The following is a 27,870-nucleotide window of genomic DNA, read 5'->3' as shown; positions in this document are numbered from 1 at the left end:
GGAACAAAGTTTTCTCTGTCTACTATGGGTCAGAGGCCATGATATGACAGACAAGCAAATGAGTGGTGGATGAAAAATAAACTGTCACAGTACGCTTCACAGCAAAAAGGTATCTGCATAAAGTTTGCTTTGACGCAACTTGAAGTTCCATATGTGAGGCTTGCTGATAGGATAGAGTTCAGAGGTTGCATACTCAGTGCTAGTTTTCGGATTTGAGCTGCATAGTTTGGGTTCAATAATCACACGTCTGCACTGCCACCCTGGTGCTTCACATGCTCGACTTTGCATTGATGAGTAAATAGGTCTTCAGGAGGGACATTAAGCTTGCTATCCCAACTGCTAGGTTACTTACTCTTGTGCACGTTAAAGATCCAATGGTAAGTTAAAAAACAAAAAAAGAGTAGGCCATTGTGTGCTGGCACCCTGGCCGATTTCTAAATTTCCTGCCCTGAACAAGGGTTGCTTCATCAGTAGCGACTTGTCCTGGTCAAGGTTTCATCAATGGAAGCGTTCATGACCAGGCATGGATGCCCTGGTGCTCCCTCTCCACCCCCACCGCAGTCTCCCCTACCCCACCGTGGGAGGACGAGTGAGCTATGGGCAAAACAACAACCTATGCGATGTGCATGATGTACATACATGATGCATGTGACCTCTTATGGTGAAGTCACATTTAAGTTAAGATATGAATGCATCGGTCCAGTGCGGCAGGAAAGTTACATCACACCTCCAATATCAAGACAATTGAAACAGAGACTTCCGTCAGTTTGCATGTTTGGAGTGTTGCCACGGCAGAATAAATGCATCAATATGCATACATACAACATATATACTATATCGCTAAAAAAAACTGCATGTAGTGGAGAAGACCTATATTAAAGAAGGAAGGCACCACCAAGTAGTTTTCATGTAGCTGCCAGGCAGACAAGGCCTATGCCTGAAAGTTCAACCCCCGAGTGGTGTTCATTTGGGATAACGAGCCAGGCTCAAAATGTGATGTTCATTGTATTTCCAATGTCTTTGCGTCACTAATCAATTAACTAACATATGTATGTGAAGCGCAATCTCAATTACAGGACAGCAAAGCTGACGGGAAGCATTGGTGTTGTTACCTGACACCGGACCGAGCTGAGGCACCGCCTGAAGCCAAGGCAAAGGCTCCGAGCCAGGCTCAAACAGAGACAGCATCAAGTTTGACTTCTTCTTGCTGTCTGCTTGTGAGAAAAGCATTCCGTACCAAGAACGCCTGCCACATACATCCCAAACACGCACACAAAGAGCCCGTTAAACAACTGCCAGCAACTACCGTTAAACAACTGCCAGCAACCACCGTGCCTGTCATTCAATGCATGTATCTCGTGCTCTCGAACATTCGGATATTACGTGGACCTATTCCAATGGTTAATGCAATGGAAAATGGACTTGACATTTATAAATCAAAGTATTGGTGATAACCCACTAACCTTACCTCTCGCCTCTCTCATCCTTCATCCCTGTAGCCTCAACTTCCTCCACCACCACCAGTACACTATGCTCGTGCCACTACAAACGTGTAAGTGCCTATTAAAGCACATGCAATCATTCTATTTGGGCCGAATTTGTAAAATTACGAGGTCTGTTTGAGTTTGAGTTTTCTGTGTGGACACAAACTCGCACAAGTTCAAGTTCAGGAGTGAATTGTGCCGTGTTGACTCTGGCTCTCAGGCGTCGTTCCGCTACGTCACATAGTGCCTTGGTTGGGTTTAAACCAAGGTTCTGCAGACTCGCAACATTGTTATGCTTGAGCCAATTCCGGACAGCAGTATGGCGAGGCGATTCATTGTGCTGGGAGACGCAAGGGCCCTCAATACTGCATTGCATCCAGTGCAGCGGTGTAAAAATGTTTGAACGGCACACTATATGTACAGCATATTCTGCTTTGCATTGTAGGAAGAATATACACGTACACAAGTCTTACACTTCATGACCACACGTCCCCACTGTAGTCATGGGAATGCTTAGATCGGCTGTAATTGGTCTGATGGACCACTATATATCTCTGGCCCAGGCCTGTCTGTGTTCTGTCCTCCAAATATTCCTACAGGTCACACAAGATCTGCCAGCAACCCTCTTATGGTGAAATTGCCAAAATCAAGACTCTCTATTCACCTTCACTCTTTCATTCCTCTTTTCTCCCGCCTCTGGAACAAACTCCCTCACTCTCTTCAATCCCACTCCTCCCTCCAGGTCTTTAAAACAGCTGTTCACCGCCATCTCTTATCTTCCCCCATCCAAAACCTTGATCTTTTCTACCGCCATTAATTCACCCCAGATCCACTTTTCTGAAATACCGACTTCCTTCCTGGAAGTCCGAGCAGTGTCCATGTGTTTTTTTTTTATCTCTCCCACCTCCCACCCCCCTTCCCTCGCCTCCTCCCCCCAAGCCCTCTCCCTCCCACAGATCTCCCTGCTCTCAAATGTCGTACTTGTGTGCTTCCCCCTCTCTCCCCATCTTGTCTTCCGCTCCCTTTATTATGTCTGTGTCCATTTGTTTATTTTGTGATTAATGTTAGCTCTTACACGAGCCTCGATGTTGCATACAAATTTTTTTTTTTTTTAGTGGATGTGTCCACTTTGGGGTGACAAGAACAAGCCGATTGGATTATGATCAAGGTCCGGATGCAGATCCGGCCTATCAGTGGGATACAAAACACCCCCCCTCCCCCCGTGAATTGAATTTATATGGTGCAGATGTAGCACAGGCTTGACGAGCCAAATGGCCTTTTCTTGCATCAAAATTCCTTGTGCAAACATTCCTATTCCTTTCCTCTTAAAAAAAAAGAAAAACTTTACAAGAATGAACAGCTCTCAAAGTAGACAATTTCAGGCAAAGCAGACAAAATTGCAACATTTCTTCTCCATTTCCCCCCTCTCACCCCTCCTCCTCCCCGCTTCTTCCCCCTTCCAACTCTCACCTCCATCTCCCCCAACCTCCTGCTTCGCTCTTCCCCTCCTCAAATAACACCTCATTGTGCCTCACCCAATCACCATCAAACCTTTTGTCCACCCCATCCTTCCCTTTCTCAGAGCTATTCTGAAATATCTGACACACCTTCAACAGCTCTCCCTACCTCTTCCTCCTTTTCCACATCTTACCCTACCCCTCCACCCCCTGTTCTGTATCCGATGCTCCCCCTTCCTCTTCATTAACGGTATGGACCTCAAACATCCGGGGCCTTCGTTCAAACTTAACTGATCTCTCTTTCAGGTTGCTTCTGACAAACCAGACGTGATCTGCTCAACAGAAACTTTCCTCCTTCATGATGTCTCTGATTCCTTAGTATCTCTCCCGGGTTACTCCCTCCTCCGGTATGATAGACCTGAGCCTCGTCCTGGAGGTGGGGTGGCTACCTTTATCAAAAACTCTCTTCCTCATTCGCCCTGCACTGCCCTCTCTCCACCTCACGTCCAGGAATACCTCTGGCTGCAGCTTCCCCTTCGCTCCCACCTCTTGTTCAAATGTGTGCTGTACCGTCCACCAAACAGTGATGACTCCATCTACATCTCGCTGTCTGATAATATGGACCAACTTCTATCTACTCATCCCAACTCTCTCTTCCTCATATGTGGTGATTTCAATTGTCACCATGCCAGTTGGCTCGGTGTGGGTACCTCTCTCACCAGCCATGGCTCCTCAGGAAAGGACTTCTGCGACTCACTGGGACTGACACAATCTGTCAATTTCACGACCCGGATCTCAGTCAATGGAGCATCTTCTCTTCTGGACTTGGTTATGACTAACATCCCTGAAAATGTCTGCTGCTCTTCTTCTGCTCCAATCGGCTCATCTGATCATGTGCTTGTTAAAGTGGACATCTCTCTGACCATTCTCAGAGAGCCTCCTCAGCGTCGACGAGTCTGCCATTTCACTCAGGCCAACTGGCACGGTCTTCAAGCAGCCATCAATCATCTGGACTGGTCTCACATCTCTACCACCTCTGACATCAACTCATCCTGGGAATTCTTCCAAAGTAAATTGCTCTCTCTCATGCACATATTTATCCCATCTCGTCTTCAGTTGTCGTACCCTTCCTCCCGTCCATGGTACACGGAATCTTTTGGTGAGACTGTTGCCCAGAAACAACTTGCCTTCGTCTCCTGGAAAGCAAATCCAATGGAAGGAAATCTCATTTCCTTTCACAAAGCCCGAAACAAGTGTGTGTCCACCCTCAGGAGAGCCAGGAAACAATATCTCTCCGTTCTCAAGACCGAACTCTCTTATCTGTCTCGCTCTTCCAAATTCTGGTGGTGTCTGGTCAAATCTGTTTCTGGTGTTTGTTCCCCCTCCATCCCCTCCCTTACCTCAAACGGCTACACAGCTGACTCCGCACGTGAAAAAACTGAATGCCTCAACTCTGTGTTTGCCTCTAAATCTTGTGTCCCAAACCCATCCCTCTCTGTACCCACCGTACCCAGTCGTACTCAGCTGCTCCTGGGCTCTGTGTCCTTTCCTCCTGACAAGGTGGAAAAGTTTCTGTCAACCCTCGACTCTGATTCTGCAACTGGACCTGACGGCATCAGCCCACAGGTCCTAAAATCCTGTTGTTCCGCTCTTTCACTCCCTCTCTCTGTTCTCTTCACCCTCTCTTTTGCTCAAGGTCAACTGCCATCTGCTTTGAAATTAGCCAACATCACCGCTTTACACAAAAAGGTGCAAAAACAGATCCTAGCAACGACAGACCAATCAGCCTTCTCCCGATTATCAGCAAAGTCATGGAATCCATCATTGCTTCGGATATGAAATCTTTCCTCTTCTCCAATGGCTTGATCTCTGATCATCAATTTGGTTTCAGACCAGGTCGCTCTACTCTGGACATGCTGCTTCAGCTGTCTCAACAATGGATGGAGGTCCTCAATGCCAAACAGGAAATTGGAGCTGTCTCCCTCGACATATCACGTGCCTTCGATATGGTCTGGCACCCCGCTCTGCTCACCAAACTCTCCTCCTTTGGTATTCAGGGAAATCTCCACGCATGGCTGGCGGACTTCCTCTCTAGTCGTAGTCAACGTGTGGCCCTGAATGGGGTTCTCTCATCTCCTCTTCCTGTTCAGGCTGGAGTTCCCCAAGGCAGTGTTCTGGGCCCTGTGCTCTTTCTGGTCTTCATCAATGATCTCTCCGACTCTCTTGAAAATCCTCTCTATCTCTTTGCTGATGACTCCACTCTCTGCCGCTCCATTCCTCATCCCTCAGATCGGCAGTCTCCAGCCTCCTCACTCTCTGCAGACCTGGACAAAATCACTGACTGGGCAAACAAGTGGAACATGTCTTTCAATCCTGACAAATCTCACACTCTTACGATGTCTCTCCGAAAAGACCGACTGTACAACCCTCCCATCCACTTTCTGAATAATCCTCTCCAAGAAGTTCTGTCACTCAAGCTTTTGGGTTTCACTATCTGCCATGATCTTTCCTGGGAAAACCACATTTCAAATCTGGCCTCCAAAGCCAGTCGCCAACTGGGTATCCTCCGTCGTGCGAAGTCCTTCCTTGGCACACCTGAGCTCCTCACCACATACAAGGCTTTCATCCGCAGCTCAATGGAATACTGCTCTCCCCTCTGGGCTGGTGCTCCTGCCTCACACCTAGCTCGTCTTCATGCTGTTGAAACCAAAGCGTTCAGAATCAATGGAATCTCCCGTGATGAAGCTACCTCCGAGGGCCTTTCACTTACTCACCGCAGGCAGGTTGGTGGTCTTTCTGTCTTCTCCCGACTCCTCTCCGGCCTTGCTCCTCCAGCTCTCTCTGGGCTCTGTCCCCCAAATATTCCTGAAGGTCGCACAAGATCTGCCTGCAACCCTCTTATGGTTAAACTGCCAAAATCAAGACTCTCTGCTCACCTTCACTCCTTCATTCCTCTTTTCTCCCGCCTCTGGAACAAACTCTCCCACTCCCTTCAATCCCACTCCTCCCCCTCCAGGTCTTTAAAACAGCTGTTCACCACCATCTCTTATCTTCCCCCATCCAAAACCTTGATCTTTTCTACCCCTGCTAATTTCACCCCAAATCCTCTTTTTTGAAATACCAACTTCTTTCCTGGAAGTCCTTGGTGTCTTTGTGTTTATACTTCTCCCACCCCCCCCCCCCCCCTTCCCAAGCCGCCTCCTCCCAAGCCCTCTCCCTCCCACACATTCCTGATGTGCCTCACAAATGTTGTGTTTATATGCTTCCCCCTCTCCCCCCTCTCCCCCCATCTTGTCTACCGCTCCCCTTTTTATATACTTTGGTTGTTTGTCTGTTTGATTTGTTTGTGTGATAAATGTTAGCTCTTTCACGAGCCTCGATTATGTATACAAAAAAAAAAAAAAAAAAAGGGAAATCTTCCTTTATAAACTGCGGATAAGGTCGAAGGCTTGACCTGACGTTTTGGCTATGGGGTGGGTGCGGCAAATCCATGAGGCTCCAGGAACACTGAGCCTGCGACAGGACATTGGATCGCATGAAAAACATCTCCCGAGCCTCGCACATTTTCCCTCTCTTCCACCTCCATCCATTCCTTCACTCAAACTGCAGGAAAAACTCTTGATCTTATTAAGCCATCTGTTACAAAGGTGACTGTCGTGTTAAACCCACTTATAGAAACTGCCAAAACATTCCTGTCGACCCTAATTCCCGAGCTGTCAAAAACTGTTCCCCTTTTTCACCACGAGATGCGTTCGCTGACGTATAACTACCGCGGGGCCGTTTCCTGGACTCGCAAATTGTTTGCACATGTGACCAACTCTGGCCGGAATTATTTCGTCTCGACTTTGGACTACCTTCTGTCCGTTTATCAAAACCAAATTTTTATCCAGAACCACAAAACATGCCTGTTCCAAACCATTACCATGACAACCGAGCAAACCGCTTCGGTATGGTCACACACTCCAAGCATTCCCACATTCACGAATCCACCCATCATTGGAATACACTCCATATTGTTGTAGTGTTCTACATGGGGCCACATGCCATCTCAACTGCAGTTGCCTGCTTAATATCACAACCTCATGGCAGAATGATGCACTTTGTAATGAAGGAGAAGATGACGTTTCAGGCGTTATCCCTTCGTTGAAGCAAGAGAAGGAGGGTTGCTGCGATGAAGGGCTAGCAACCGAAACATCAGTCTCTCCTTGCTTCCCCCTCTGGTTCGTTTGTTTCGTATGTAGCCCAGGCTGCTGCTTTGGGTCACTGCTGGGAGTAACGCTGTGCCTCTGATGCAGTAGTGCCCCCTGTAGGTTAGCGCATGAATTTGGAATTTGGTCATGGCCTATTCTTTGCTGAGGTCAACGTGGAATCTTTAACGTCACCAACTGAAACTGGATGACGTTTTATAGCTGCGCCAGGATTCAAACCCAGGCTAGACAGCCTAGAGGCGGGTGAGTGTTCCATAGCAGTACGGATTTGGGGGAAGGAGGCTCTCATGAGTGTGCAAGGGACTCCATGGACGGGATCACACCTGCTTTTGTCAATGCCTGACTTTTCTTTCTTCAGAAAAAGGTACACAGCCAATGGTAATTTTATTTTTTTCAAAATAAATCTACTTAAGATTACAAGAAGAGGACAAAATTACAGTTTAACAAATCTTCTTCACAGCTTTTTATCCTGCTCCTCAAGATTTTAGGCCACCTGAGGCGAGGCATTCAACGAATGTGGATAAAGCAGGAACATACTCAAGCTCTCAAAAAAAAACCCAAAGCCCTTAATAACACCATATTAAAAACTAGAACGGCACTCAGGAGAGAGCATACCTCCACCTGGTTGGCCACATCACTCAATGGTGAGGAATCACTTTAAAAATTCTACTATCTGGATCCGGATCTTCAACAAAATTGAATCGATTCCTCCTCGTCACACAAACAACCTGTCCAACAAGTTTCGTCCAAATCCATCTATAACTTTTTGAGATGTCCTGCTATGTATCGTTTTTGGCCCCTTCTCCCAATGGTGAAGAATCACGTTAAACATTCTCGTAGCCGAATCCGGATCTTCACCAAAATCTAATCATTTCGTCCTTGTCACATACGCTACACCTCTGCCAAATTTCGTCCGAATCCGGATCTTCACCAAAATCTAATCATTTCGTCCTTGTCACATACGCTACATCTCTGCCTAATTTCGTCCGAATCCGGATCTTCACCAAAATCTAATCATTTCGTCCTTGTCACATACGCTACATCTCTGCCAAATTTCGTCCCAATCCGGATCTTCACCAAAATCTAATCATTTCGTCCTTGTCATATACGCTACATCTCTGCCAAATTTTGTCCGAATCCGGATCTTCACCAAAATCTAATCATTTCGTCCTTGTCACATACGCTACATCTCCACCAAATTTCGTCCGAATCCGGATCTTCACCAAAATCTAATCATTTCGTCCTTGTCACATACGCTACATCTCTGCCAAATTTCGTCCGAATCCGGATCTTCACCAAAATCTAATCATTTCGTCCTTGTCACATACGCTACATCTCTGCCAAATTTCGTCCCAATCCGGATCTTCACCAAAATCTAATCATTTCGTCCTTGTCATATACGCTACATCTCTGCCAAATTTCGTCCGAATCCGGATCTTCACCAAAATCTAATCATTTCGTCCTTGTCACATACGCTACATCTCTGCCTAATTTCGTCCGAATCCGGATCTTCACCAAAATCTAATCATTTCGTCCTTGTCACATACGCTACATCTCTACCAAATTTCGTCCGAATCCGGATCTTCACCAAAATCTAATCATTTCGTCCTTGTCACATACGCTACATCTCTGCCTAATTTCGTCCGAATCCGGATCTTCACCAAAATCTAATCATTTCGTCCTTGTCACATACGCTACATCTCTGCCAAATTTCGTCCCAATCCGGATCTTCACCAAAATCTAATCATTTCGTCCTTGTCATATACGCTACATCTCTGCCAAATTTCGTCCGAATCCGGATCTTCACCAAAATCTAATCATTTCGTCCTTGTCACATACGCTACATCTCTACCAAATTTCGTCCGAATCCGGATCTTCACCAAAATCTAATCATTTCGTCCTTGTCACATACGCTACATCTCTGCCAAATTTCGTCCCAATCCGGATCTTCACCAAAATCTAATCATTTCGTCCTTGTCATATACGCTACATCTCTGCCAAATTTCGTCCGAATCCGGATCTTCACCAAAATCTAATCATTTCGTCCTTGTCACATACGCTACATCTCTGCCTAATTTCGTCCGAATCCGGATCTTCACCAAAATCTAATCATTTCGTCCTTGTCACATACGCTACATCTCTGCCTAATTTCGTCCGAATCCGGATCTTCACCAAAATCTAATCATTTCGTCCTTGTCACATACGCTACATCTCTGCCAAATTTCGTCCCAATCCGGATCTTCACCAAAATCTAATCATTTCGTCCTTGTCATATACGCTACATCTCTGCCAAATTTCGTCCGAATCCGGATCTTCACCAAAATCTAATCATTTCGTCCTTGTCACATACGCTACATCTCTACCAAATTTCGTCCGAATCCGGATCTTCACCAAAATCTAATCATTTCGTCCTTGTCACATACGCTACATCTCTGCCTAATTTCGTCCGAATCCGGATCTTCACCAAAATCTAATCATTTCGTCCTTGTCACATACGCTACATCTCTGCCAAATTTCGTCCCAATCCGGATCTTCACCAAAATCTAATCATTTCGTCCTTGTCACATACGCTACATCTCTACCAAATTTCGTCCGAATCCGGATCTTCACCAAAATCTAATCATTTCGTCCTTGTCACATACGCTACATCTCTACCAAATTTCGTCCGAATCCGGATCTTCACCAAAATCTAATCATTTCGTCCTTGTCACATACGCTACATCTCTGCCAAATTTCGTCCCAATCCGGATCTTCACCAAAATCTAATCATTTCGTCCTTGTCACATACGCTACATTACTGCCAAATTTCGTCCGAATCCGGATCTTCACCAAAATCTAATCATTTCGTCCTTGTCACATACGCTACATCTCTACCAAATTTCGTCCGAATCCGGATCTTCACCAAAATCTAATCATTTCGTCCTTGTCACATACGCTACATCTCTGCCAAATTTCGTCCGAATCCGGATCTTCACCAAAATCTAATCATTTCGTCCTTGTCACATACGCTACATCTCTGCCAAATTTCGTCCGAATCCAGATCTTCACCAAAATCTAATCATTTCGTCCTTGTCACATACGCTACATGTCTGCCAAATTTCGTCCGAATCCGGATCTTCACCAAAATCTAATCATTTCGTCCTTGTCACATACGCTACATCTCTGCCAAATTTCGTCCGAATCCGGATCTTCACCAAAATCTAATCATTTCGTCCTTGTCACATACGCTACATGTCTGCCAAATTTCGTCCGAATCCGGATCTTCACCAAAATCTAATCATTTCGTCCTTGTCACATACGCTACATGTCTGCCAAATTTCGTCCGAATCCGGATCTTCACCAAAATCTAATCATTTCGTCCTTGTCACATACGCTACATGTCTGCCAAATTTCGTCCGAATCCGGATCTTCACCAAAATCTAATCATTTCGTCCTTGTCACATACGCTACATCTCTGCCAAATTTCGTCCACAATTTTTTGAGATATTTTTTTCACAAACAGACAGACAGGGGTGAAAACAACCTCCATCCACCTTTGGTGGCGGAGGCAATAAAAATCCCTGAAAAACAAGGGTTTTTATCAGGTCAAAATGGAAAAAGTTTATTCATGTAATGTAATAGTACATCCTTGGGGGACCTACCTGGGTGCAGAGGAGTGTTTGTTACCGGGCAGCCAGGTTATGGTTGACTTCCCGAGAGTGTTGGACAGTGCCATACGCACAACTAATGGGGCACAGTGCTAACTCGCTTTAAAAACGAATTCATTAATAACAGCAAGGTGAGAAATCAAGCCTTACCCGACTTGTGCAAGTGCCACCATCCCTTCAACCTTCAGGCTCCCATGAAGAAGAACGCAAAATGAAGGTGTCTTGCCAGCAGTGACCGCCAGAGAGCCATCTTCATCAGTTGCATCATCAGGTCCTGTGCCACCACCCTCTTCATTCTCTTTAAAACAATAAAATAATTAACTTAAACGCCTCCTTAAGGCTTTGAACAAAACAGAACCTTTTTTGGATACAAAAGCTAAGCTTGTGAGAGAGTGGGAATTTGCACAAACACGTTTGGTCTAAATGACTCTAATGGTGCCCAGTTTGATGTTACTACGGGATGGCAGGATGCCCTAGACTCTAGAGGTAGTCACACTTGCCCCTGAGCTGTCTAGCCTGGGTTTGAATCCCGACCCAGCTATAAGCTGTCATCTCGGAGCTTCACAGGAAGGGTAATTCATCAATGTGTGTGCCGTCCCTCGGATGGACGTTACACCGGGTGTCTCGTCTCGTCTGCCAACGTTAGTTATTGGAGGTTATAAATCCCACGTTGTCCTTCGTATCCAGGATTGTAACCCGAGCGAAGAAATTGTTTCGGCAGAACAGTCGCTCTGTATAGAGCACAGTACATCACGACCATGATGATGATGATGATGTCACCATCCAAGCACTTACCTAATCATTATGTGACCCCAGGTTCAAAACCCTATACGTACTGTGTTGATTTGTAGTCGTGCATTTTCTCTTAACATGTTTTAATTCATGTAAATATACAGTGGTGTCCCCTGATGCAAATGCCCTGCACGTAATATATGCGTACAACTTCCTCCATGACCCTAAGATGGTGCATCTTCACTATAATTCTTGGACCGGTGTTTGTGCGTTTGTTTATCACGCTACATCTACAGTTCTGGGCCAATTACATCCAGACTTGCTACATAGGATCAGCATGACCCCAATTAATGTATAGGGGTGTTTTTTATCTTTGCTGGTGGCTGTGGGAGGGGTGGGGGAGGGCAGAGCTGTAGATAGAGAGAGTTTGGCCAACTAAACAATAGGCGCCATGTTGTTACCTATGGTCGGTCAAGTGCACGCACGCGTGCGTTCAAGCGTGCATGCAACTTACTGCTATTAGGGACGGGTTTATTTTTATGTTCCTGAGTTTCATACATTGTTTAGTCAGTTGCGAATGAGTGGAAGTTGGGATGGATGAGTGGAAGGAGGGATGGATGAGTGGAAAGAAGGATGGATGAGTGGAAGGAGGGATGGATGAGTGGAAGGAGGGATGGGTAGGTGGAAGGACGGATGGATGATGAGTGGAAGTTGGGATAGATGAGGGGAAGGAGGGATGGATGAGTGGAAGGAGGGATGGATGAGTGGAAGGAGGGATGGATGAGTGGAAAGAAGGATGGATGAGTGGAAAGAAGGATGGATGAGTGGAAGGAGGGATGTATGAGTGGAAGGAGGGATGGGTGAGTGGAAGGAGGGATGGGTGAGTGGAAGGACGGATGGATGATGACTGGAAGTTGGGATGGATGAGGGGAAGTTGGGATGGATGAGTGGAAGTTGGGATGGATGAGTGGAAGTTGGGATGGATGAGTGGAAGGAAGGATGGAGGAGTGGAAGGAAGGATGGATGATGAGTGGAAGGAGGGATGGATGAGTGGAAGGAGGGATGGATGAGTGGAAGGATGGATGAGTGAAAGTTGGGATGGATATAAGTGGAAGGAAGGAAGGATGGATGAGTGGATGGAGGAGTGGAAGGAGGGATGGATGAGTGGAAGGATCCTGATAAATCTCACACTCTTACGATGTCTCTCTGAAAAGACCGACTGGAAAACCCTCCCATCCACTTTCTGAATAATCCTCTCCAAGAAGTTCTGTCACTCAAGCTTTTGGGTCTCACTATTTGCCATGATCTTTCCTGGGAAAACCACATTTCAAATCTGGCCTCCAAAGCCAGTCGCCGACTGGGCATCCTCCGTCGTGCGAAGTCCTTCCTTGGCACACCTGAGTTCCTCACCACATACAAGGCTTTCATCCGCAGCTCTATGGAATACTCTGGTCTGGTGCTCCTGCCTCACACCTAGCCCGTCTTCACGCTGTTGAAACCAAAGCATTCAGAATCATTGGAATCTCCCGCGATGAAGCTAACTCCAAGGGCCTTTCACTCACTCACCGCAGGCAGGTTGGTGGTCTTTCCGTCTTCTCCCGACTCCTCTCTGGCCTTGCCCCCCCAACCTTCTCTGGGCTCTGTCCCCCAAATATTCCTACAGGTCGCACAAGATCTGCCTGCAACCCTCTTATGGTTAAACTGCCAAAATCAAGACTTTCTGCTCACCTTCACTCCTCTTTTCTCCCGCCTCTGGAACAAACTCCCTCACTCTCTTCAATCCCACTGCACCCTCCAGGTCTTTAAAACAGCTGTTCACCACCATCTCTTATCCTCCCCCATCCAAAACCTTGATCTTTTCTATCCCCGATAATTTCGGTCCCCTTGTGTTTTATACCTCTCTCCCCCGCCCGCCCCCTCCCACGCCTCTTGCCCCCAAGCCCTCTCCCTCCCACACTTCTCCCTGCTCTCAAATGTTGTGGTTGTGTGCTTCCCCTTCTCTCCCCATCTTGTCTTCCGCTCCCTCTTTTTGTGTGTTTTGTTTGTCTGGTTGATTTGTTTGTGAAATAAATGTTAGCTCTTTCACGAGCCTCGATTCAGTATACAAAAAAAAAAAGGAGGGATGGATGAATGGAAGGAAGGATGGATGAGTGGAAGGAGCTTTTTTTTGTTTGTTTTTTTTGTATACAGGATGGAGGCTCGTGAAAGAGCCAACATTTGTCACACCAAAAAATCAAACAGACAAACGAAGTATATACTAAGGGGAGCGGTATACAAGATGGGGAGAGAAGGGGAAGCACACAAACACAACATTTGAGAGCAGGGATATCGGGAGATTTGTGGGAGGGAGAGGGCTTGGGGGGAGGAGGCATGGGAAGGGGTGGGGGGGTGGTTCGAAGTATAAAACAAACGCTCTTAGCTCTTACACGAGCCTCAATCTTTTACACCAAAAAAAAAAAAAATGAGGGATGGAGGAGTGGAAGGAGGGATGGATGATGAGTGGAAGGAAGGATGGATGGATGAGTGGAAGTTGGGATGGATGAGTGGAACTTTGGATGGATGAGTGGAAGTAAGGATGGATGAGTGGAAGATCAATCACTCATCCATCCTTCCTTCCACTCATCCATCCTTCCTTCCTTCCACTCATCCATCCTTCCTTCCACTCATCCATCCTTCCGCTCATCCATCCCTCCTTCCACTCATCCATCCCTCCTTCCACTCATCCATCCTTCCTTCCACTCCTTCATCCTTCCTTCCACTCCTTCCACTCCTCCATCCCTCCTTCCACTCATCATCCATCCTTCCTTCAAATGGCAATCCATCCATCCTTCCTTGTACTCATCCATCCCTCCTTCCCCTCATCCATCCTTCCTTCCACTCAACCATCCCAACTTCCACTCATCATCCATCCTTCCTTCCACTCATTGTCCATCCTTCCTTCCGCTCATCCATCCCTCCTTCCACTCAACCATCCCCACTTCCACTCATCCATCCCAACTTCCACTAAGCGAATGCATGCAATGCGATGCGCGTTCTGCTAGTTACGGAGGTTGGGTAACAACATGGCGCCTGTGAATCACATGACAGCGCTTATCCAATCATACGGCAAACCAGTTGAAACCGGGTTGACCGAACTCTCTCTATCTACGGCTTTGGGGGAGGGGTAGGGGGGAGGGAGGATGAGGGGAACGCAAATTCTCCATGTAAATGTGTGTAGCGCCACCTCCAGGTGGGAGAGGGCATTACGAGTCACCACCCTTTACAGTACAGTATTCCGGTCCCCACGTTTTCCAGTGGAGTGCGGTATTTTTAATTACGCAGCGAGAGGTACTTTGAATTAAATGTTTGAATAAGGATAATAACATAATCCCCGTGGCCGCTCCCGTAGGGAACGGGTCCTTCTAGTAATATAAGAAGTTGGAAAGTAGTGCCACTGGAAGAGAACATCCATCCCGTACTCATATACACATTCAACCAGCATGTGTTGTCTTTCAGGAATTTATTTATTTTGTATGCAGCCTGTGGCTGCTGGTAGTTTAGCTGTACCACTGATGCAGTACCCCCTATTTCCAGTCATCTGGTACTCATTTTGCCGAGCTCGGAAGGATGACAGGCTGAGTCAACCCACCTGGTGTTATCTAACGGCACAACAGGTGCTCGAACTCTAGACCCTACAATCTCAAGCCAACCACCTTAACCGTTAAGCCACCACCAGGCTCTTTCAGTAATGCTCTGTGATAACACACATTCCCAGTTACACAAGGGTTTTCCATTGTTCTATCACTCACAATCTTCCTGCCAGTCGTTATTAGTCCCCTACCGGTGTACACCGGAGGGGACTATATGTTTGCACTCCGTCCCTCCGTGTGTCCATCCGTCATACAAAGAACAGCTTTCCGGACTTCTTTTCTAAACTCTTAATGCTAATGATTTCAAACTTGGTACATGGTTTCCTCATGATAAGTTACAGATCAAGTTCGAACTTCACAACGTTTCGATCATTTTTGACAAAGTTATGGCACTTTGAACTTTGGTAATTTCCCCAACAGTTTTCCGGACTATAATTTGGAGTGCGGTAAGTCAAAGCTGTTAATATTCCTTGTTTTAACTCTAATTTACATTCTGTTTCCACTTTTAGTGAGAAGTAGGGGTCTGTGCAACCATTCATGAACTTTATTTGGTGCAAATCGGATAATTTTTAGCCGAGTTACCTCAGACCGTGAGTTGGTAATTATATAATTCACACAGTGCAATATGTGCAGGCTGCCCCAACAGTTTTCCGGACGACAGACTGCCGGTAGGGGACATGTATTGCAGCGCAATACTCAGAATGCTTGTTTCAAATTCTTCATGACAGATGTTGCCTCACATTAATCAGCTTCTCTCTCATCCCCACCACAACTACTTTGGTATAAATTTCAACGGGTAGATCGATCTAACCCCTGGTGCATTTCATCCACGTTTCATTAAATCATGTGCACTTCTCCCCTGCTATAGTGGAGAGGTTTCTTACCCCAGCTCGACACTTCTTCGATAACCGCTCTAATTCTCAGGAGCGGTACTCCAGTCTTATTCTATCCTCTCTCTCTCTCTCTCTCTCTCTCTCTCTCCCCTCTCTCTTTCAGAGGTTCTTATTAGATGGGCAACTCCCTCCATTTTGTAAATTTCAAACACCACTCCTACACTTAACCCCCACTGCAGACCTGTAAGCCTTCTTGTTTTTTTTTTGTTTGTTTTTTGTATACAAGATCGAGGCTCGTGTAAAAGCTAACTAACATCAATCACACAAAAAAAAATCGACTAACAAAACATACAATAAAGGGAGCGGGAGACAAGATGGGGAGAGAGAGGGAAGCACGCAAGTACAACAGCAGAGAACAGGGACGTCGGTAGATCTGTGGGAGGGAGAGGGCTTGGGGGGAGGAGGCATGGGAAGGCGGGGGGTGGGGGGAAAGGGAATGGGAAAGGTATAAAACACATGGACACAGCTAGGACTTACAGGAAAGAAAGAAGTCGGTATTTCAAAAAAAGTGGATCGGGGTGAATTAACGGGGGTAGAAAAGATCCAGGTTTTGAATGGGGGAAGACAAGAAATGGTGGTGAACAGCTGTTTTAAAGACCTGGAGGGAGGAGAGGGATTGAAGAGAGTGAGGGACTTTGTTCCAGAGGTGGGAGTAAAGAGGAATGAAGGTGAGCAGAGAGTCTTGATTTTGGCAATTTCACCATAAGAGGGTTGCAGGCAGATCTTGTGCGACCTGTAGGAATATTTGGGGGACAGAGCACAGCTAGAGCTGGGGGAGCTATGGCGGATAGGAGTCGGTAGACGACAGAAAGACCACCAACCTGCCTGCGGTGAGTGAGTGAAAGGCCCTCGGAGTTAGCTTCATCGCAGGAGATTCCAATGAGTCTGAAAGCTTTGGTTTCTACAGCGTGAAGCCGAGCTAGGTGTGAGGAAGGAGCACTAGCCCAGAGGGGGGGGAACAGTATTCCATTGAGCTGCAGATGAAAGCTTTGTATGTGGTGAGGAGCTCAGGTGTGCCAAGGAAGGACTTCACACGACGGAGGATGCCCAGTCGGCCTTCTCCCCATTCTAAGCAAAGTAATGGAGTCCATCTTCGCAATCGACCTCAGACACTATCTCTTCTCTAAGTTGCTAATTTCTGACAACCAGTTTGGTTTCCAAGCTGGATATTTACCTTGGATATGTTGCTGCTGACAGAGCAGTGGATGGATGTCCTGGACCATAATCAAGGGGTTAAGCCCATCTCTCTGGATATCTCTCAGGCCTATGATACTGTCTGGCATCCAGCCTTGCTTTCGGTGTTCAGAGCCCCCCCTGCTCAAGTGGTTGTCTGATATCCTCAGAGTGGAAACAGCAGGTGGCCTTTGATAATGTTTTCATTTCATAATCATTTTAATGCCAATGTTATTCTTGATCGATGTATTCAATTTATCTGCTTCTCTTGAAAACCATCTTTACCATTTTGCTGATGACTCCCTGATAAGTAGAGCGACATCACTCTTGTGATAAGCCGGCCACTGCTGAATCCACTTCATCAGGCCTGGACAGTATAAACCGTTGGTCAGCTACTTGGAACATGACGTTCAATCCCACCAAGTCACACGTCATCACAGTCACTCCACTGGAAGAGTTTCACTCCCTGGACCTCCTTGGCCTCCTTATCGGCCATAACCTTTCGTGAGAGGATCACATCACAAAAACTAGCATCATAGGCGAGCCACCTTTTGGGTATTCTCCGTAGAGCTAAATAATTATTGAGCTGCTCCAAGCTCATCACGATCATACTGGACCATCACAGTAAACTGGCCCACCATCATTCATTTCTCACATTAATCTTGGAGCATGATGTTCCTTGATTGTAGAAGGATTTCGCACAGAGCTCCATGGAGTATTTCTCCCCACTCGAGGTGGTGCTCCACATTCCTATCTTGCTCCTTTTGAGGCAGATTCCCAAGGACTGCAATTCTCCCACCGGCAGCAAGTTGGTAAGCTCTCTATTTTATTTAAAGCTTGCATCCAGCTTTGATCCTCATGCCCTCTCTTACCTGTGTCCTCCCCAAGCCTTTCCTCAAGAAACCCTCACCTGCTCACTCTACTCAAAGTCGAGGCAGGTTGCCCACCTCCATTCATTTTGCCCCTTAATCTCCAAATTGTGGATTCTTTCCATGTGTCTGTGGTCTCGTCGATCTCATTTCGGTTTTTCCAATGTGCTTATGTGCCGTCCACCATTACCTCATGCACACACCTATGGCCCTATGCACATCTAGGATTTATTAAACACATGCTCATTCTTTCCCATTATGTTTCTCTCGAAGACGTTATTATTCTATTTTTGGTTGTTCCTTCTTTGAGCATGCACATCCCTCCACCTACTGCATTGCCCTTTGGTAATTTGTAAAAAAAATAATCTGCGCTTTGTTGTTTACTTTCACCATTAGCCTAAACCATTGCATAAAAACATCCATCTTGAACAGCGCAAAGTGTTTGTTGCAGAAAAAAACTGGTTGTAATTGGGATGATCCATATTCTAAATACAAGGTACCACCATCTCGTATTGCTGCCTGGGATAAAAGCTCAGGTTACACGGCCCGGAGGAAGAAAACCCAGTGGTCCAAATGTCAAAGCTGAGCATTGTGTGTGTGTGTGTGTGTGTGTGTGTGTGTGTGTGTGTGTGTGTGTGTGTGTGTGTGTGTGTGTGTGTGTGTGTGTGTGTGTGTGTGTGTGTGTGTGTGTGTGTGTGTACAAGATCGAGGCTCGTCTAAGAGCGAACATTGATCACATAAAAACAAACTGACACATAAAACATATGATAAAGGGAGCAGAAGACAAGATGGGGAGAAAGGGGGAAGCACACAACAGTAGAGAACAGGTACATCGGTAGATCTGTGGGAGGGAGTGGGCTTGGGGGAGGAGGCGTGGGAAGGGGGTGGGGGAGCGTGGGAGAGCTATAAAACACATGGGCACTCCTAGAATTTGCAGGAAAGAAGTCGGTATTTCAAAAAAGTGTATCTGGGGTGAATTAGCGGGGGTAGAAAAGATCAAGGTTTTGGATGGGGGAAGATAAGAAATGGTGGTGAACAGCTGTTTTAAAGACCTGGAGGGAGGAGTGGGATTGAAGGGAGTGGGGGTGTGGGGGAGTTTGTTCCAGAGGCGGGAAAAAAGAGGAATGAAAGAGTGAAGGTGGGCAAAGAGCCTAGATTTTGGCAGCTTAACCATAAGAGGGTTGCAGGCAGATCTTGTGCGACCTGTAGGAATGTTTGGGGGACAGAGCCCAGAGAGAGCAGGGGGAGCAAGGCCAGAGAGGAGTCGGTAGAAGACGGAAAGATCACCAACCTGCCTGCGGTGAGTGAGTGAAAGACCCTCGGAGTTAACTTCATCGCGGGAGATTCCAATGTTCGATTCCTTGACTATAGTATTGATCAGCTATACTAGTTGCAGGGAAGTATGATTGGCCGGTTTTTATTTCAGAACAAAAAGGAAGACTCTCTCTGGTTTCCATACGCAGATCAGCAAATTCACATCAAAACAAGGAGGACCAGAACGCCACTCAGTAGAGAGCATACCTCCACCTGGTTGGCCATATCACCCAATGGTGAAGAATCACTTTAAACATTCTACTAGCTGGATACGGATCCAGATCTTCACCAAAATTGAATCGATTCTTCCTTGTTACACACCCAACCGGTCCACCAAGTTTCGTCCAAATCAATCCATAACTTTTTGAGATATCCTGCTATGTATCGTTTTTGGCCCTATCTCCCAATGGTGAAGAATCACTTGTAAATTAAATATATCTCGTATCCGAATCCATATTCAGATCTTCACCAAAATCGAATCGAATCGTCCTTGTCGGAGGGACACCCAACCGGTCCACCAAGTTTCGTCCAAATTCGTTACAACTTTTTGAGATATCCTGCTATGTATTGTTTTTGGCCCTATCTCCCAATTGTGAAGAAACACTTTAAAAATTCTAGTAGTCGGATCCGAATCCGGATCTTCACCAAAATCTAATCATTTCGTCCTTGTCACATACGCCAGCTACATCTCTGCCAAATTTCGTCCAAATCCGTCCACAACTTTGAGATATTTTGTTCACAAATGGACAAACGGACAGACAGACAAGGGTGAAAACATAACCTCCGTTCACCTTTGGTGGCGGAGGTAAAAAGACATAAAATGTCATAGCCCCCCGTAGTTTTAGTAATATCGCTGTTTGGAGTTAAAGGCCGCCAGCCGGCCATCTTTGATCGCATTGCGAAACAAAATGACGTGCATATGTATACCATCATTTATTTTTCTTTGTGCCAAGTATGAACAAAATCAGTCCATACATCTCCGAAATATGGTTGCGGATGGATGGACGGACATACCGGGCGAAACCCAATCCATAAGCCCCTGTTTCGGACCTCGTCCAACAGGGGCTAATAAACAAACCTTGTTTTCTGATGCATAGTGCTCACCGTTTTGCTCAAGCACACCAAGAAGAAGAAGGTTGTGAATGAATTAGGAGGGAATGTTGAATGGGTTGGAGGAAGGTGTACCTTCCAATAAAACTCTATTCCCCCCTCCCTCCTCCCCCCCCCCCTCAACCTCCACCTCCCCTTCTCCCTTATAGCATTTCCTCCTTCTTTTTCTTGGCAAAGAAGACCTGAGGAATGCCCTTCACCTTGCATGACCCTGAGTGGTTACAATTCCCTCTTGTAGCAAACAAAACACGGTGCCTTGAGCATCCACACACGCGGGAAAATGCAGAGATATATTTTTTAAAATCGCGTCATGGTGTATCATACACCGCCCAACATGACACCGCCGGCAATGTGTCGATATATATTAAAAATTCGCTTTTGCTTTTCCGTTATGATATATTACTATTTCGTTTGATGATAGTCGTCACAAAAACGTCAACAATGATGCCGACATATATTTCTTCGTTTTTATTTCATTCAACATATTAGCCGGAAGTAAAATATGTTTCAGGAAATTACCGAGAGATATTTCTTCGTTTTTTTTATTAGTTATGTGCGCATACACTTTAAATAGGTTTATTTGAAATCTTTAATTTTCCACAAACATTCCACACACGCGGGAAAATGCAGAGATATATTTTTTAAAATCGCGTCATGGTGTATCATACACCGCCCAACATGACACCGACGGCAATGTGTCGATATCTATTTTAAATTCGATATATCATTTCATTTTTCACAGTCGCTAACATAGTTTTAGACTCGGTTGAAAAAAAACGAGAAGAAAATCGATGAAAGTTGCCGTTAATAGAACGAAATGAATTCTCAAATGCCTGTAACTTCAAGGCCATTGAGTCTCTCTCACGCCTTTATCTCCAATATAACTCACCATCATGGTTTTAGACTCGGTGTCAGCAACGCGGGAAAACGCAGAGATATATTTTTAAAAATACACCATATCACCGCCCAACAGCCAACAAGTATCATACACCGCCCAACATGACACAGACGTCAACATTTCGACATTATCGCTTTTTCTTTTAACCGAGCCGAACCGAATAAACCGAGTGAATTCACCGTTTACCTTTGGTGACAGTCGTCACAAAACGACATATATTTCTTCGTTTTTATTTCATTCAACATTTTTAGCCGGAAGTAAAATTACCGAGAAATTACCGAGTTCAGGAAATTACCGAGACATATTTCTTCGTTTTTTTATTTATTAGTTATTTGCGCATACACTTTAAATAGGTCTATTTGAAATATTAAATTTTCACAATGTAATTTACTTGCCATTTGTCATTTGATAATTATGAGACACTTCCTATTGAGGATCGTGACAATTCATGCGGTGCGTGGAAACTTCCATTTCCAAAATGGATGAAGAACGCAGACCTGAACAGGATGCAGCTAGAAAACGAATGAGAAGGGCGAACGAGTCCGTCGTCGAACGTCAATGCAGACTTGAACAGGATGCAGCCAGAAAACGAATGAGACGGGAGAACGAGTCCGTCGACGAACGTCAATGCAGACTTGAACAGGTTGCAGCAAGAAAACGAATGAGACAGGAGAACGAGACAGTTGAGGAACGTGAACACCGACTCGCACAGGATGCTGCTGCAACAACGATGAGGAGGGAGAACGAGACCCTCGACGAACGTGAACACAGACTCGCACAGGATGCTGCTGCAACAACGATGAGGATGGAGAACGAGACCCTCGACGAACGTGAACACAGACTCGCACAGGATGCTGCTGCAACAACGATGAGGAGGGAGAACGAGACCCTCGACGAACGTGAACACAGACTCGCACAGGATGCTGCTGCAACAACGATGAGGAGGGAGAACGAGACCCTCGACGAACGTGAACACAGACTCGCACAGGATGCTGCTGCAACAACGATGAGGAGGGAGAACGAGACCCTCGACGAACGTGAACACAGACTCGCACAGGATGCTGCTGCAACAACGATGAGGAGGGAGAACGAGACCCTCGACGAACGTGAACACAGACTCGCACAGGATGCTGCTGCAACAACGATGAGGAGGGAGAACGAGACCCTCGACGAACGTGAACACAGACTCGCACAGGATGCTGCTGCAACAACGATGAGGTGCGAGAACGAGACCGTCGATGAACGCCAACACAGACTCGCACGGCATGCTGAGCAACAAAGACGTTGGAGTGCTCAGCAAACATATACAACCGCAGCCATAATGGATCCGGCCGAAGTATCCGATAATATTGTTCAAGAGCATAAATGCGGTCCAATGACGTCACCATGTGTGTACTGTTCTGCACACCATTTCACAAATGAATCAACAGGACAAGGGGATGGATTTACACTGTGTTGTTCCAAGGGAAAAGTTAAATTGCCTCCACTATTTGCCGTACCTGCTCGACTGCAACAACTTTATCAGGGTGACGATGGAAAATGTCGCAACTTCCGAGACAATATCCGGAATTACAATTCGGCATTAGCTTTTGCATCAATGGGTGCTCAGATCTCATCTCCTCCAGGAAATGGACCATACTGTTTCAAAATCCACGGTCAAATTTACCATCGCTGTGGTCCATTACATCCATCACATGTACATGAACAAGCACAATTTGCACAATTATTTATTTTGGATACAGCTCAAGCTACAAAGGAACGTATGAATCGACCTGAGAATCACAGATGTTTGCAAGAATTGATGGCAGAACTGCACAACATACTATCTGACGTTAATCCTTATGTCACATGTTACAAGACTATGTTCGACCGTTTAGAGGCCATTTTTCCCCGCAAAGCGGGGGTTGGCCTTTTCGGGGACCGTGGTAGTTGTTGTTTTTTTGTCCCCTTTTTGAAGCAATGTTTTACGGCCGGATGCCCTTCCTGACGCCAACCCTTTTTGCCGCCTTCAACGACAAACAGGGAATTACCAGTGAACTGGTACTCAATTAGCCGACCTCGGAAGGATGACAGGCTGAGTCAACCCCCCTGGCATTAATTCGGCGATCGACCGAGATTCGAACCCAGGATCCTAAGCCGGCACCCTAGCCGCTAGCCCAACACCAGAAATGGTGTCATGAACACAATTTATTTACGCACAAGCACAAAAGCAAGACGGGCCGATTTCCGATTCCGACGGGCCGACGGGCGAGACGGGCCGATTTCCGATTCCGACGGGCCGATTTGGAGCAAGAAAAAGAACGAGACGGGAGCAAAAGGAGAGAAACGAGACGGGGAAAGCCGATTGGAGAGGCGAGTGAGGCGCGATTGGAGAGGAGTGTGAGGCGCGATTGGAGAGGAGTGTGAGGCACGATTGGAGAGGAGTGTGAGGCGTGATTGGAGAGGAGTGTGAGGCACGATTGGAGAGGAGTGATTGGAGGGGAGTGTGAGGCACGATTGGAGAGGAGTGTGAGGCACGATTGGAGAGGAGTGTGAGGCGCGATTGGAGAGGAGTGTGAGGCGCGATTGGAGAGGAGTGTGAGGCGCGATTGGAGAGGCGTGTGAAGGATTGGAGAGGAGAGGAGTGTGAGGGATTGGAGAGGTGAGGGATTGGAAAGGAGAGGGATGTGAGGGTTTGGAGAGGAGAGGAGTGCTAGGTGGAGAGAGGAGAGTGTCAGGTGGAGACAGGAGAGTGTCAGGTGGAGACAGGAGAGTGTCAGGTGGAGAGGAGTGAGGGGTCACATATTATGTGAAATAAATAAATTGTGTTCATCACACCATTTCTGGATCTGATGACTTGCCAGTAACCATTTTGTAAAAATGAATGTGCAGCATATAACTCAATATGTCGAAATGTCACACACATCCATGCCCGTGGGATTCCCACGGGTGACCCCGCTAGTCAAAAGATATTACTTGACCTTATTACGACAAACTGACATGGGACATTTTTATAAAACATTCTAAAAATCCCTCAAAAAAAGCAATCATACGATATATAATTTGAGAAGTATGTCTTTGTGTCTATTTCTGTGCATTCCTAAACTGCTGGATGGAATGAGTTCAAAACTGGTGGTTGCACTCGGAGGGTGCACGGGAAGGTTGGAGATGATAAAAATGTTCATAGGCCCGGAGGTTCAGGGTGGGGAGGACCCCAATTCTCTCTCTCAATGTAAATGCACATGTGATAGCATCTCGGTGAGAGGGGGTACACAATCATGCTAATATGAGCAAATTCCGGGGGAAATAACTCGTCCCTAAGGATGTGAACAAATTAAAACTTTTGGTAGGAATTAAATAATTTCCTTGCATGACTTATAAATTACCAACCGATGTAAGGAACTGTTTCTCAACATCATCCACATGATTCATTTTCATTCTGTGTGACAACAACGAAAAACAAACAAACACGTCTTATTCAACAGATTGGCCTATTTATGATTCCCATGTGAGCCCATGGTTCACAGATGCTGATCAAAACCTACGTTCAAACTCCATATCCCATAATATACAGTCACGTGAAAAAGTAAGTACACCCCATGTAAAGTTTTGACTTTTTCAACATATTTCAACATACAGCTATTTGATCTTCATTTCAACAATATTGATAGATAAAGGTGATATAATATAACAAATATCATGAAACATTTACATTTTGTAGTCCATTGTATAATTTAAAGAAACATAAATGCAAATTTCGCATGTGGAAAAAGTTAGTACACCCTTGGCTCTAATAGGTGGTATTGTCCCCTTTGGCAGAAACAACCTCAAGTAGGCGTTTCTTATAACTGTCGACCAGTCTCTGATATAGACTGGGAGAAATTTTTGCCCACTCCTCCATGCAGAATTCTTTCAGCTGTGCGATGTTTGAGGGGTTTCTTGCATGCACAGCTCGTTTCAAATCCCCCCACAACATCTCGATGGGATTTAGATCCGGGTTTTGACTTGGCCATTCCAGAACCCTCCATTTCTTTCTTTTCAGCCATTCCTTGGTGGATTTACTGGTATGTTTAGGGTCATTGTCATGTTGCAATGTCCACCTTCGGTTGAGCTTCAACTTTCCGACAGATGGCCTCACATTATCCTCAAGCACCCTCTGGTACAATGAAGAATTCATAGTGGATTATGTGATGGTGAGCTGCCCAGGCCCTGATGCAGGGTGAGCTGCCCAGGTCCTGATGCAGCAAAGCTGCCCCAAACCATAATATTTCCACCACCATGCTTTACAGTTGGTATCAGGTTCTTGTGGTCAAATGCTGTCTTTGGTTTTCGCCAAACATGTCTTCTTGTACTGTGGCCAAATAGCTCTACCTTTGACTCATCTGTCTAGAGCACATTGTTCCAGAAGTGCTGGTCTTTGCCTGGGTGTTCATTGGCAAACTTTAGTCTTACCCTGATGTTCTTTCTGGACAGCAAAGGTTTCCTCCTGGCACACCTCCCATGTAGATCAAATGTGTGCAGCCTCTTTCTGATGGTAGACTCGTGCACTTTGACATCAACAGTGGCAAGAGCTACCTGTAGGTCCCGTGATGACATTCTGGGGTTCTTAGAGACTTCTTTCAGCATCTTGCGGTCTGCTCTCGGGCTGAACTTGCTGGGGCGGCCTGGCCTGAACAAGTTGGCAGTTGTTTGGAATCTTCTCCACTTGTAGATGATCTTCCGGACAGTCGAATGATTGATTTTTAAATTGTTTGGAGATCTTTTTAAATCCCTTACCAGAGTCGTAGGCATCTATAACCTTCTTTCTGAAGGCCTCAGAGAGCTATTTTGATCTAGGCATGGTGACGCCGCACACTTCAACTTCAACTCTCTAACGATGTTCTAATCATTTGCACCTGAGCTGGTGCACCTGATTCTAATTTTAGTATTGAAGTAGTGATAAATGTAGAGGTGTACTTACTTTTTCCACATGCGAAATTTGCATTTATGTTCATTTAAATTATACAATGGACTACAAAATGTAAATGTTTCATGATATTTGTTATATTATATCACCTTTATCTATCAATATTGTTGAAATGAAGATCAAATAGGTGTATGTTGAAATATGTTGAAAAAGTCAAAACTTTACATGGGGTGTACTTACTTTTTCACGTGACTGTATGTATTTGCTCATTATCTACTAATTTGCTTGTAATTCTATAATGACGTTTACAAATGCCCTAATCCTGCATGTGTTTTATGTGCAAGCTTCTCCGTGAGATCCATGTTTAAAAAACAATTAAAAAATTTTTTTTATTGTATACAACATCGAGGCTCGCGTAAGAGCTAACATTAATCACAAAAAAACAAACTGACACATAAAACATGTTATAAAGGGAGCGGGAAACAAGATGGAGAGAGAGAGAGAGAGAGAGAGAGAGAGAGAGAGAGAGAGAGAGATATAGAGGGAAGCACACAAGTACAACAGTAGAGAACAGGGACATCGGGAGATCTGTGGGAGGGAGAGGGCTTGGGGGGAGGGGGCATGGGAAGGGGGAGTGGGAGAGGTAAAAACAAATGGACACTGCTAGGACTTCCAGGAAAGAAGTTGGAATTTCAAAAAAGTGGATCTGGGGTGAATTAGTGGGGGTAGAAAAGATCAAGGTTTTGGATGGGGGAAGATAAGAGAAGGTGAACAGCTGTTTTAAAGACCTGGAGGGAGGAGTGGGAACGAAGAGAGTGTGGGAGTTTGTTCCAGAGGCGGGAGAAAAGAGGAGTGAAGGTGAGCAGAGAGTCTTGATTTTGGCAGTTTAACCATAAGAGGGTTGCAGGCAGATCTTGTGTGACCTGTAGCTTATTACCTGTAATTAAGTCTTGTAGACCTAATTCTTGTGTGAATTAATAACAAATTACAGAGACTCCTGCTGGATTGAAATCGCCATGACATCTTTCCAGGGAATCTCGTTGTTGTGCATGTCATCAAATTGTCTCGATTTGTCTATTATCTCCCAATGTCCTTGTAATTAATGTAAAAGTTCAATGATGGCTCCTCATGTCTTTGTCTTACATGCGACATCGTCCATATGATATACGTCCATACGACATCACCATCCCATCTTGGGTAACCTCATCCTCGGTGCCATATCATTTTCACATACCGTACCATATTATAAAAGGTGGCAGGCGAGTTAAATTGTTACTCAAATGTCCAAGCAGGACGAACCTCGAGATGGAGCCAAGGGTAGCACCAGGTGGCGTGAGAGCACCCGAGGGCTAGCGACGTCAGCGATCTCCAGGAAACCCACAACCTCCAGTGCTGTACGGTGCACACGCAGCGAATCACACCTTCAATCCACTATTTCAGGCAAGTTGTATATCGTGCATTAAACAGAGAATCGGGTGCCACCAGGGGTACTCCGTCCTTTCGAGGGGCATGCACGTTAAGCCAGCTGCCCTGTGTGTTTGCACTTGCTCGTGCCTGCCAAAGTTATCATC

At 45.8% G+C, this 27,870-nt stretch overlaps 1 protein-coding gene and 1 long non-coding RNA gene across 2 annotated transcripts in view; one reads left to right on the top strand and one right to left on the bottom strand.

Annotated features, from left to right (window-relative positions):
* The window catches only part of LOC137420830 (integrator complex subunit 14-like), a 94,196-nt gene that overhangs the window by 51,194 nt on the left and 15,132 nt on the right, over nt 1-27,870 (bottom strand). Inside the window, exons 6-8 of the mRNA XM_078768981.1 lie at nt 27,599-27,691; nt 10,947-11,094; nt 1,113-1,246 (exon numbers count right to left, since the gene is read on the bottom strand). Coding sequence (XP_078625107.1) covers nt 1,113-1,246; nt 10,947-11,094; nt 27,599-27,691 — 375 coding nt within the window. The remainder of the gene's footprint in view (nt 1-1,112; nt 1,247-10,946; nt 11,095-27,598; nt 27,692-27,870) is intronic.
* Nucleotides 1,161-27,735, top strand: LOC137420831 (uncharacterized). The gene is made up of 3 exons (XR_010983205.1): nt 1,161-1,217; nt 1,500-1,552; nt 27,592-27,735. It is a non-coding gene; the product is annotated as an uncharacterized LOC137420831 (long non-coding RNA).

Source organism: Myxine glutinosa, unplaced genomic scaffold, assembly GCF_964187855.1.
Source record: "Myxine glutinosa unplaced genomic scaffold, kmMyxGlut1.1 SCAFFOLD_806, whole genome shotgun sequence".
Taxonomy (NCBI): domain Eukaryota; kingdom Metazoa; phylum Chordata; class Myxini; order Myxiniformes; family Myxinidae; genus Myxine; species Myxine glutinosa.
This window is presented reverse-complemented; position numbering and strand designations above follow the sequence as displayed.